Below are 13194 nucleotides of genomic sequence, written 5' to 3'. Positions count from 1 at the left end.
CTCTTGAGGAACTTCAATTATCTAGATATCTCCTGTATTGTTCTTACTGTCAAAAGAAGAGTAATCATGTATTAGCCAGACAGTTACAATTTAAGTCTTCAAAAGGAGAATAATGTAATGAGAATAACTGCTATCCTGGATCTACATCTCACCAATAAGAAACACTTGCTTCAGAGAAAAAGTTTGGAACTTTAGGGGGAAGTGACCACTACTGTCATTTTAGATCTATTACAAAGGAGAGGAAAGAAAGATGTAGTCAACATACACACAAAATTTTTGGCAAGTGATGTTATAAGATTCAAGGAAAGGATAGGTAAGTTCATTGGCCTATAATAGTAGAGAGAATGCCATCTCTGGGAAGTTTTCATGGATGAAATTGTCTTTTTTATTTTTAAAAATAATTTCCATGTTTCCATAATTCATTTTCTTTCCCTCTCCTCTTCCCTTCCCCCTCCCAGAGCTGATAAGCAATTCTACTGGGTTGTACAAATGTTATCACTTGATACCTATTTCTATATTGTTCATTTTTACCAAGAACTGAAACCCCAAATCATATATCCACATAAACAAGTGATGTCATAAATTTTTCTTTTGCATTTCTACTCCCATAGCTCTTTCTCTCAACATGGATAGCATTCTTTTTCATAAGTCCTTCAGGAATATCTTGGATTATTGTATTGCTACTAGTCGTAAAGTCTATTACATTGGATAGTTCCACAATGTTTCAATTTCAGTGTACAATATTTTTTTAGTTCTGCTCATTTCACTCTGTATCAGTTCCTGGAAGTTTTTCCAGTTCATATAGAAATCCTCCAGTTCATCACTCCTTACAGCACAATAGCATTCCATCACCATCAGACACCACAATTTTGGCCATTCCACAATCAAGAGCCACCTTCTCATTTTCCAATTTTTTGCCACCACAAAGAGAACAACTATGTTTTGTACAGACATTTTCCCTTATTATCTCTCTGGGGTGCAAACCCAGTAATGGTATTGCTGGATCAAAGGATATACATTTTTAAAGCCCTTTATGCATAATTCCAAAATGCCTTCTAGAATAGATGGATTAATTCACAACTCATGGATGAAATTCTGAAAAGATAAAAATTTAATGAGTATGAAAAAGAGGATTATGGATAAACAGATAACAGATATAAAACCAACTTAGATCTAAAAAAATAAAGACATCAGATGGAAGCTAGGGTAGGTAAACAAAAACGATATACTATTCAATTCAACAGGCGTTTGCAAGTTCATGAGACGAAAATGACAATCCCTCTTTAAGAAGATGAAATTCTACCATAGGATATAATAAATAAACAGAAAAGCAAATGAAAGACAATTTGAAAAGAAACATGCAAAGGACAACTAAATGGTATTTTAGAAAAGATTTCCCATAGGAGGTAATACTCAAATTGAATCTTGAAGGAGCCTATGGATACTAAGAAGTAGAATTAACAAGAAAGGGCATTTAGACATGATAAGCAGCCTATGATAAAGCACTAAAGCAAGAGATAATATCTAAGTTCTGGGAACAGAAATAAAACCAATGGAAAGAAGAGTATAAAGTAAGTCTGGAAAGGTAAGCTGGTGCCAAAATAGAAAGGAATAAAAATGGAGGATTAATACAAAAGCACGGTATATTACTGTAAGAATGCCAGGATTACAATACTTTGAAGTAAACAACCTGAAAAGGAAGTTGAACAATAACCAAAAATTATTTTAAAAAAAAATTATAAAAATTTCCTTCCTTACAGATGTCAAAGGCTATGTCTACAGCTGGATCACAATTATCAGCTGGTTAGTCTGATTCTTTTTCTTTTTAAACATGGAAAAATTCTATTTGGTGTAGAGGAGAGAATATATGGAAATAACTGTTGGTTAAAAAGCCAAAAGTCATCAATAAAACTTTCAATTCAACTAAATAAGCATTACACTAAGTGCCTACGATGTGCAAAGTTCTAGACTGGGTGCTAGGGCTTCAAAGACAAGAATAAAAATCTCTTTTCTTGAGTTTATGTCATCTCACATGTTATTGGGAAGATACAACATGTTCCTATACAAGTAAATATCCCTGTTTGACAAAACAAAAACAAAAACAAAAAACCAACAAAACTTGAGGAAAACATGGAAAGCAATTTGATGAAAGTTAGATTTTGACAAATATTTTATATCATTATAACAATATACTCCAAGTGGATACCTGCTTTAATTTTAAAAAATCATATAAAAATATTAGAAAAGTAAAAAAGAGATCTTTTACAACTATGGCTAAAGGAAATTTTTACCTATAAAAGGGATAAAACCTATCATAAGAGATAAAATGTACAATTTTAGTTAAAAAAAATTAAGAAGTCCTTTTCTCAAAAATAACTGGAATTATAAGAAAAAGGAAAATAATTGAGAAAATCTTCTAACAAATTTCTCTGATAATGGCCTAAAATCTAAGATAAATAAGAATTGAATATGAGTCAATGGCAAGAGCCAATACTAAATTGATAATTGGTAAAAAATATGAAATTAGTTCTACAATAAATGCAATTTATAAGTATATGAGAAAAACTCCAGATCACTAATAATTAGAGAGAGACAAATTAAAACAATTCTGATGTCACACTTCATACCTACCAGATTGACAAAGATGGCAAAACAAGAAAATAACAATTGTGGCTAGGGTTGTGAGAAAAACAGGCAAACTAGCAGGGTTGGTGAAACGGAATTAACTCAAACATTCTAATAATGAAAACAATTCTAACTAACAATACCAAATGTGCATATCCTTTAACATAGTAATATTACTATTAGGCTTATATTTCAAGGAGATCATGGATAAATGAAAAGGACCCATTTGTACAACAATATTTATGGCAATGCTTCTTGTAGTAGTCATGAACTAGGGGAAAAAATAGGTCTTTATCAACTAGGAATGGCTAAAGAAAATGTGGTTATAAATGTAATGGAATACAAATATTCCTAAGAAATGGCAGGAAATCAAAATGGAGATAATTATTAGAAGGGAGGCACTACAGTAAGGGTACTCTGGAAAAACTTCTTGCAGAAGGTGAGATTTTAGCTGATACCTGAAGGAAAGCAGGAGGCAGAGATGGGGATATAGAGAATTCTAGTCTTGGAGAACAGCAAATGAAAATGGACAACTCTGGAGATAGAGTCTAAAGGAAGTCTAAAGGAAGGAAGCCAGTGTGAGTGGATTGCAGAGTATGGGAAGTTGAATAAGGAATAAGAAGACTTGAAAGGTACAAGAAGTCCAAGTTATGAAGGGTTTGAAAAGCCAAGAAGAAAATTATATATTTGATCTTGAAAAAGACAGGGAGCTACTAGAACTTACTGAATAGGAATGAAGGGGGTGGTGATGGGGTCAGACTTGCATTTTAAGAAGATCAATTTGGCAGCTGAGTGGAGGGTGAACTATAGTGGGGAGAAACTTAAGGGAGAGACACCAACCAGAAAGTTATAGCAATAGTTAGGGTGTGAGGTGATGAGGATCTACAGTATTAGAGGAGAAAAGGGGGTATATCTATCTATTATCTATTTATCTATCCATCTATCTGTTATGAAAATAAAATCAAATAGGACTTGGCAACACATTGTACATTCAAGATAGAGCTCAGTAAGAAAGTGAGGAATCAAGGATGACATCTGAATTATAAGAAAGCCTAGGAAGAAAGAGTTTCCTTGAACAGTAACAGAGAAGATAGGAAGTCAGAAGATTGGGTAGGAGAAAGATAATCAGTTAAGTTTTGGAAATGTTGAGTTTCAGATAGACGTCTACAGGACATTGAGCTTGAGATTTCCAATGAGCAATTGGAAATGAAAGTCTAGAGGTTTAAGAAAAAGGTTAGGGCTCAATTAAAAGATCTGAGATTCATCAGCACAAAAACAATAAATGAATCCATGGAAACCAATGAGATCATTAAGATAAATTGTATAGAAAGAAGAAGGCCCAGCTCAAGTCCTGAGGAGCATCTGCTGTTACCAGATACTATCAACATAAAGATATAGCAAAGGAGAGCCTGAAGAGAAGTCAGGTTGCCTGAGAATCAGAATAGGGTAGTTCTATCCTATATTTGTTCTCGCCTATACTTGGTCTTTTTCAATCTTCCCTATTGCAAAATCATCTATCTCCCATCATCTAAGCACGAGTATTACTCCTCAATATTCTTTTTTTTTCATCTTCCTTGATGACCTCAATAGTTTCCACACATTCAAGAATTATATCTAGCCTGATGACTTCTACCTCTTTTCATCCAGGCCAAACTTCTCTTCTAAAGTCTATTTCTGCATCATTAGCTATAGGCTGGATACTACCTGGTATCCACATCATCATCTCAAACTCTACATAATCAGAAAAGAACTGATTACCTTTGCCCTTAAATTCACACATTCTCATAAATCTCCTACTTATTTTGTGGACACCATCGTCCTCTCAGCCATAGAAGACAAAATCTGAGTTATCTTTAATTCTTCCTTCACTGCCAAATCCAATGTTGCTGAATCCTAAGGGTTTTATTTTTATAAAATCCCTTGCATCCAATACCTTCTATCACCACAGCTACCACTCTATCACCCCTTAAATGAACCACAATAGCCTGCTACTTGTGTCTTTACTTGTCATTTTCCCCTTTCTAATCTATCTTCCATGGAACTGACAAAATAATCTGTCCAAAGCACAGACCTGACCATGCTACTCTCTTGCTCAAACTTTTCAGTGGTTCCCTATTACCACTAGAACAAAATACAAGCCACTGCCTGGCATTTCAATCCTTTATAATATGGCTCTAACTAACCTTTCTACTTCTGTTTCAAATTGTTTGCCTTCATGTATATATCATATATTTCAGGTAGAATGGATTATCATTATTGGCTGAATTTGACATTGCTTTTCTCATTTCTCGGCTTTTTTTACAGGTTGGCTCCCTGCATGAAATGTACTTTCATGTCTGCTCTTCTGACTTTACTATCCTTCTTAATTTAAATACCCTTCTGTGAAGTTTACTTTGATTCCCCGTGTTACATGCTTTTCCTTTGTAAATCATTTTGTATTTATATGTTTCTATAGGTATGTTTTATTCCCCTCCCCCCAGAAAGCAAGCTTTTCTGAAAGTAGAAACTAGTTTTCTTTTTCCTTTGTACCATGTACATACTTGGCAAGCCAACTTGATTCAATTTTGACTGGCTAAGAAGCCTTCTGAATACTATCAATGTTTTCATTGTAGCAACTATTTTACATTGGCTAATGTCTCTAGGAAATGATAAAGTTAAGAGTCAATATCTTTTTTTGTTCATTTCTCATTTTCATCAATGACAGCTTAATTAAAGCAAGGCTGGCTATAACTGCCAACAAGTGCATATGGTACACTAGATCCTTTTTTCCCTTCCTAATTTGGTGTTTTTCTTAACATCTACTCTAAGTAGTCAATGGTCTTACTGTACAGATAGTTGAAATGACTGTTATGTATGTAATTGCTTATTTCCTATCCAATATTCTATAATAAATTTCATTTTTTAATGATGATCAATTCCTTCCATATACGGCACCTTCTAACTCTCTTCTTAAAGTATTCATGACATACAGGGCTGAAGCTTTTGATCAGTTTATAAGCCTTTAGATTCTTTCATTTCTAGATGAAAATATACAAAACATACTTCCAAATAATTTTTGGTGTCTTCATATATGCCTACTTTCATACTTGACACATAAAGTATAAAAGCATACAATGATTTAAAAATCTTGATCGTTCTTCATAAAAAATGCTCTATTCCAGTGATAGTAAACCTTTTAGAGGGGCTGGTGATGTGAAAAATGTCCTCAGGCATGTGGAGAGGTAGGAGAAAGCAGCCTGGCCCTGTGTCTCTGTAACTTTCTAGTAATAAAATCTGGCAAACTCCATGCTGGGGCAATGGTGCATGTGCCCAAAGAGAGGGCTAAGTGCCCCCTCTGGCATATATGCCTTAGGTTCACCACCGCAGCTCTGTTTCATTATTCCCTCTGCAATGTATGTTAATGGATAAGTTACAGTTCTCTTCATGATGGTCTGTTTGCCTAAATTCATCATAAATATAATCAATCATAAAACATTACCTCTTCTGTGTCACACACTATGCTAGGTCTTGAGGATATAAATACAAAAAAATTAAACAAGTATAAGATGAGGTGACCAGAGTATCCTATGAAAATTATGTTTCTTATTGTCTTTGGGTCCATGATGAACTTTCCAAGGATTCAACTACCCTTTCATTCAGTAGCTATCATTCTTTTGTAGTAAGAATGTCAAAAATAAAGAGTTCAGTATTTGTTGCTTGCTAATCAGAGACTATGTATTGAGAATACTATTAGAAATTAAATAAAAATACAATGGTCTAAAAACTTCTCTGAGCAATTCTGACCACTGCCACTGTAGTCTAATATCTCACTGTAGCATGAACTGATGGATGAAAAATGAAGAGTGAAAAGTCAGGGTTCTAAGAAGCCAGAAAGGCTTCATATATAGGTTCAGCACCAGATTATATATTTTTCATCTGAGAACCAACTTAAGTAAATGCACAGAATACATCACTGGGTGACTGGTGACCAGATAATGATTTCTTTTGCTCAATGGCTATGCAGAAAACGGCTCTCATTCACTTCTGCTTCCACAGCATACCAGTGAGCAATGAGGTGATTGAAAAAGTGTCTAAAGTTGCTAAATGGTAAATCACTTTTCAATAAACAATAAATTGCTATTTTTGAAAATTTTTTAAAGTGTAACATTGTTTAACTTTGTAGGAGTTCTTATGAGATTTTCAGGCTTCATAATTTCATAATAAAAGACCATTCATTCTTTTTAATTTAAGAGCTCTTATAATATATGTGATTCAGATTTCACAAATATATGAGTAGTACAAATAGCAAATTATTATAAATATTAAATATTTTAAGGAAACTAGCTTACTAACTACTAAATAAAATACAGTCAGTAGAACATTTACAAGTCATCAAATATCAACAATAATATATTTGCTATAATATTAAAATAGAATAGCCTATGAAGAACATTAACCTATTTTTGGACAGCAAGAACCTACAACCTAATTAGTTGTGTAGCTTGTATCTATGACACAGAATTAGCACAATTTCTCTTTTTTATTATGTTTGCTTTTCTATAAAAGTGATATCTTATCTGCATGGAATTTTTCATTTATTATCATCGACAAAAGGATTTAATTATGTTCTTTGAGTTCTCCACAATAAGGAAACTCAAAACTGCCACTTTAAAACTAAAAAATATTAAAGAAATTAATGATTTCTTTACTTAAGGAAGTTTTTTCTATATGTCACTATTTTGACCAACAAAGCAAATCAATCACCTTCTTTCCTTTAAGGTTAAGAAACAGAAACTTTATTAATAATGAAGAGAAAAATTTAGCAAAATAAAATTTTAGGCCAAAAAAAATCATCTACAACCTTTATTTTCTTCTCCTCACTTTCAAATGTATCAATAAGTTTGTCCTATTCTTTTAAAAAATATAAGAAGTTATCATCCTTCTCCTTCCCTGTGTGTATTTTGTATTAGCCAGTAGAAGAACCTTGTTAGTACTATAAGGTTATCTCAAACTAAACCACAACTTCTAGTAATAAAATATTAACTTACATCTGAAGATGGTGATTCAAGAACAATGCCAAATCCTAAAACATGGTTCTCCTCAGTTGGGATGTGTTCAGTGTTTTGAAGGACAGAGTGTTCAGAGGCAACTGCTCTCTTTTCATTCTCTATTACACTGGGCTTCTTATTCGTGGAAAGAGGTTCAGTGATCTTTGGGAGTATTTTTTTCTTTTTATTTCTTTTTCGGGACACAGCTGTTCTCTGGGAGCATAGATGGGAAATCGGGGGCTGTTGTCTGTTCTGTGTTCCAACTGTAAACAAACAAAAAGAAGTATGGTAGAAGTACCTACCAACTCATTAAAACTTATAATCATGCTGCCTCCTATTTTACAAATTTTATGCTTAAAATAAGTCCTTTCATATGAAGATCTCAAATATGGCCTGGCAACATGGATTAAAAGAGTAAAACACAAAATTAACTCCTATCTGAACACAATAGCTCATAAAAATAAAATCTGGTGGTCACCTAATGTAAGCTTGGGCATGCGGCCAAAGAAAGTTTTAAAAGAGAAAGGGCCATCTAAGAGAAAAATCTTGCTACTGGTGTTAGAGCAAAAACATCAGAGGCAAAATCTCAAGTGGAATTTACTAGTATTTTAGGCTATAAGGAAGGAGATAGTTATGAGGTATTATAAAAATAAAAGTGCCATATTTTAAAAATATGTCATTACAAATGAGATATTTCTAAGACATAATACTTTGGGAATTTAGTTTACACATATATCTTTCATGCTCTGCAGCATAAATACTCAATGCAATGTAATAGAAAGAGCAGTGAATCTGGAATCAAAATAATTAAGTCTGAGTAACAGCTTTTCTATTTACTAGCCATGAACTCAAGGGCAAGACACAACCATCTTCAGCCTCAGTTTCTTCAAACACAAAATGATGGTAATAATGTTGTTTTGAATAATGCAATTTGTAAAACTTCATGCATTAGCTCTAAATTATTATTTTTGTTATTATTATTCCATGGGCATTTCATTTGCAGCATTTTGTGTAAATAATCAGATATTCTCTACATGGATCCACAATTGGCAAATATAGAGAAGTGGTAATTCTGTACTTTTTTTATTGGCAGAAGTAATTTGTAAGTCTGAGCTAAATACTGAGTTTGCCTTTATTTTACAATACAAATGACATTCATCAATGAGCATTTAGACAGAATTTAAATCCAGGATTTGCTACTAACATCAGATTCATTCAGCCAATCAACAAATATTTAATGAGCATCTACTATGTCCCTAGCACTGTTGACATGGTTTCATCTTTTTATACTTCAGTTTTATGTATCTGAAAAATGGGAACAATGTTTCTAAATCTCATGGACTATTAAGTTAATTAATGCAAGCCAAAAATACTTTGATATCCAAAGATAAAATATATTGCACAAGTAAAAAGTACTAATACTGAACAAATACTCAAAGAATTAAAATATGATAACTATAGTCCTTACTAGTTTGTTCTGAAAAAAATAAGGTCTTTAATTTTTAAATCCTTTTTTTTAAATTCTTTAATGAAAACTGCAATAAAGAGTCATTATTATTTATACCCTCAAGCATCTAAACACTGTTAAATGTGACTGGGCATGCCTGCAATAAATCTATAAATAAATATAAGAAAAATGAAATCTATCAAGTTCCTATTAAGCTAAAAATATTTTGTTAAATTTTGTCTTTTCGTCCAATTAACAATTTATTCACAAGATGAGAAAAAGAAATGGAAAAATTATCAACTATAGGTACATAGCAATTGGCCTACTATCTCTACATACATTAAATGAAATGGGTCTCTGAAACAATCACCACAGTGGTTACAATCTGAAATACAGAGCTGGAAAGGCTCTTAAAAGTCATCTAGTCCAGTCCTTTCACAATATAGACGACGACAGGCCCAGGGAAAGAGGTGGCTTGACCATGGTTATACAGAAGGTAAAGCTGCAGAGAGAATCTCAGAACTCTGACTCCCAGTCAGCTCTCTTTCCACTTCACTGCTCTGTCCCTTGGACTATTCTTAACTTACTTGTGGGAATTCTTTCTTTTTGAACCCTTACCTTCCATCTTAGAATCAATACTGTGTATTATTTCCAAGGCAGAAGAGCAGTAAGGACTAGGCAATGGGGTTAAGTGACTTGTTCAGGGTCACATAGCTATGAAGCAAGTGAAGCCGGAACTGAACCCAGAATGGATCTTCCAACTCTGGGGCTGGCTCTCAAACCACTATGCCACCTATCTGTGCTCACTATTTGTGGAAATTTTTAAGGAAGAAGCTTTTCTAATTTAAAGTGCTGGAGAAATGCTCAAATTTGGCAGCTCACTTTGCCTCTTAAGATATGGCCCAATCTCCTAACTCCAAACTTGTTACTGATTCTTGTCCCTTATCTTTTCCCTAAGTGGAATTAGAACTTTTAAAAATATAATATAAATTTAAGTCTAGGAGGCAAAATATCTTTAGCAAACCTATAACACAAGATAAAATTTTACAATTTTTAAATTAAAGAAAATGGGAACAACTAATTCCATTTTATATTCTATATAATCTGTGCATTATAAAACCTGGAATTTCTAGTCTCTAGTTTGTCATACTAATCTAAAGAATCAGAAAAAGAAACATGGTGAGAAGGTGGCACATCTCTGGGGAGGGTGAAGAAGTTTTAGGTATTTAAAGAACTATAATATGTAGCTTGTCATTTCAATAGCAAGGAGCTTAGATATCAATATTATCATTATATTTTCTGGTGCATGTTTCCTTAAATGTGAATTCTATTAAATAAAATGCAAGTACTTTTTCTGGGAAAAAGTCCTACATGAAAAATAAAAATAGTTTTTATTCATCTCTATTTCAGGAGACATTAACTATGTACCAGGTTATTGGGATAATTTTCATAGATCTCTTTAAAGTTTATAGAGCTTTTTCCTCCCAACAGCCTTATACAAGTACTAATGTCTCCATTTTACAGATCAGAAAACTGAGATTTAGAGAAGGTAGGGGACTTGCCTAAAATCATACCACCAGAATGTATCAAGGACATGATTTAAATTAAAATCTTTTAACTCCTGATTCAACCAACTTTCCACCTACCATGCTATCTCTGAGATTATTTGTTATTATGCTATTATGAATAGATTGAGTAAAATGCTTATCCCTGACCACAATAAAATCAAACATTAAACAAATAATCATTTTACTTTTTTACCATTTTAAAGGAAGAATTTAGTTCATATGACTTTGGGTGGCTAACATGCTAAACAATAAGTTTTTGGAATCAAACCCGCATCACCAAATGTTGGCATTTCACTAAAATGACCACAAAAATATATGAAACATCTTCCTTCCTATAAGCAGGCAAGGAAAAGAAATCCTTCCCTAAAAAGCACAAAAACTCTAAAATGGTGGTAACATCGTATCTACATATCACTGTTTTTTCCACTTTTTTGTGGGGGGAGCTAATAACAGGAGCATTTTTCCTTAACAAAAAAAAAATATATATATATATCTATCAGGACTTGATGAAAATTTTTAACTTCTGTATAACTGGTATAATTCTATTTTATTCTAACTATAAAGAATGGGAAATATAAACTGAAGGGGTTAATAGCTAAAATCCTGGGAATTCTAGAATTCTACCATTGATAAGGCTCTATGACTCAAAACAAATCTCTCTTCTTTCTAATGCCTCAGAAAACTATAGCAAAGAGTCACCTCCAAAAAGAATACAGGACTTATATAAAGTAAAGAAAAGCAAAGTAAGTAGAACTAGGAAAAATGTATACAAAGACTATAATATGGTAAAGGAAAATAAATGAGAAAAACTTCAGAAGTCTTATGCATTCAATGACTAATCCCAGGATTCTAGACTGATGATGAATCTGAACCATCAGGAACACAATGTCCACCTGCTGAAAACCAATGAAACGAGCCCACTTTCATCTACTTTTTTTCTTATTGACTTCTGCCTATATGTCTTTGTACTATTGGGGGCAAAAACACAGATCCCATGTTTCCTAGGGGGCAGATACATATAGAGAACAAAACGAAGGGACTTCTCTATAGGCACTATACATGTTCACAAACTATCTGGCATGGAGCATCTCTATAGGTGTAGTCTTAGGATAGCTCTTGATGACTCTTTTGACTCCCTGATACTGCAATAAATCATGGAAATATAAAAAAGCCCTAACCCTGAGCAGTTCAAGAAGTGATGAGCTAGATTGTCCATATTATCTTTCCTTCTTCAAATGAACCTTATTATTGGTTTACAACAGTAAATAGATAAAAACATATTACATAAATTTGAAGAAATATTCCAAAATTTAATTTAACTGACACCTGTGAAGTAGTTGAAGGATTCAGGATGAAATTTCAGTGAATAAAGACAAAATGGCATTGTTGGCCATTTTGAAAATGCAGAAAAAGTGCTAAAGGATGAATGGACTACATAGGCCAAAAGAGCCAAGAAAATTGATAACATGAATGAATACCATAAGAAAGGAAGGTGGGAGGGATTAATAAAGAAGGCACAATAAATCTGTTCCCGAAGATATTGTATGTACATTAAAAGTTGAAAGAATCAAGTTTGAGGCCATTATCTTTGTACCTGCTTGAATCTGCATTAATTTTCTCATGGTCTTGAGTTCTTGAAGAATAGCCTGCAAGGTTGACTGGCAGTTACAAGTACAGCAGTTTGATCCAAATGATGAATTCACTGCTGGAAGTTCTCCTAGGCATAAAAGAAAAACATGAGAGACTCCAAACCAAAAAATAAAATTTAAAGAGAGAAAAAAATATATCTTGACAGGATTTTGATGCATATACTGTTATTATAGAACCATGCCTAAGAAAAATGTACCTGATAATTTTCACAACCTGAATTTTGGGGGTCTGATTTTATCCAATTATTTAGACTTCCATATTGTAAGGTGCATGCTGCTTCATGGTTTGGCAAGACTGCATGTAAGTATGAACACAATGCAACCTCACAGCAGGCCTCTCTATTGTCAGACTAGTTCATCTAAGATAACAATAGCAGAGAAATTCATTATAAACACTCTCACTTTATTATGCATAAAAAACTAACTCTAAGAAAGAATAGACTTGCAAAGAACTGGTAGTTGTATATGCAATAAAGATTTATATTAAGAATTAAATGAGAACCTAAACTCAAAAATAGTTTGAATACTAAGAATAATGCTTCACAATACATGTAATAGTAGGTAAAGTAAAAGCTGAGGGATTGTTTTAGGATGGGGGAGAATAGGAAAGGTCATGTTCTAGATGTATGGGAGAAAGTAGGTAGGTGTACAGTACTCCCCTCAACTTGATAAAGGACATTCTATATTTTTTTCTATATCTCCTCCAGTTTCCTTTCACCCATCACTCCATGTCCCTTTATTTATATATCTCTTCTACTTCCTTTTCTGATAGCTGTTGCAGCAAAATCGCACAGTTCATTACTACTATGAAACTCTTTCAAATATCAATATTCATCTTCACTGTTCTGAAAAGTAGAGTATGGAAGAACACTTGGGAT

At 33.1% G+C, this 13194-nt stretch overlaps 1 protein-coding gene across 4 annotated transcripts in view; it reads right to left on the bottom strand.

Annotated features, from left to right (window-relative positions):
* Nucleotides 1-13194, bottom strand: part of BEND7 (BEN domain containing 7) — a 126998-nt gene that overhangs the window by 78761 nt on the left and 35043 nt on the right. For all 4 annotated transcript variants that reach the window (XM_044677243.1, XM_044677244.1, XM_044677245.1 and 1 more), the window contains 2 exons: nt 12262-12384; nt 7653-7915 (listed from right to left, as the gene is read on the bottom strand). In XM_044677243.1, coding sequence (XP_044533178.1) covers nt 7653-7915; nt 12262-12384 — 386 coding nt within the window. The remainder of the gene's footprint in view (nt 1-7652; nt 7916-12261; nt 12385-13194) is intronic.

Source organism: Gracilinanus agilis, chromosome 5, assembly GCF_016433145.1.
Source record: "Gracilinanus agilis isolate LMUSP501 chromosome 5, AgileGrace, whole genome shotgun sequence".
NCBI lineage: Eukaryota > Metazoa > Chordata > Mammalia > Didelphimorphia > Didelphidae > Gracilinanus > Gracilinanus agilis.
This window is presented reverse-complemented; position numbering and strand designations above follow the sequence as displayed.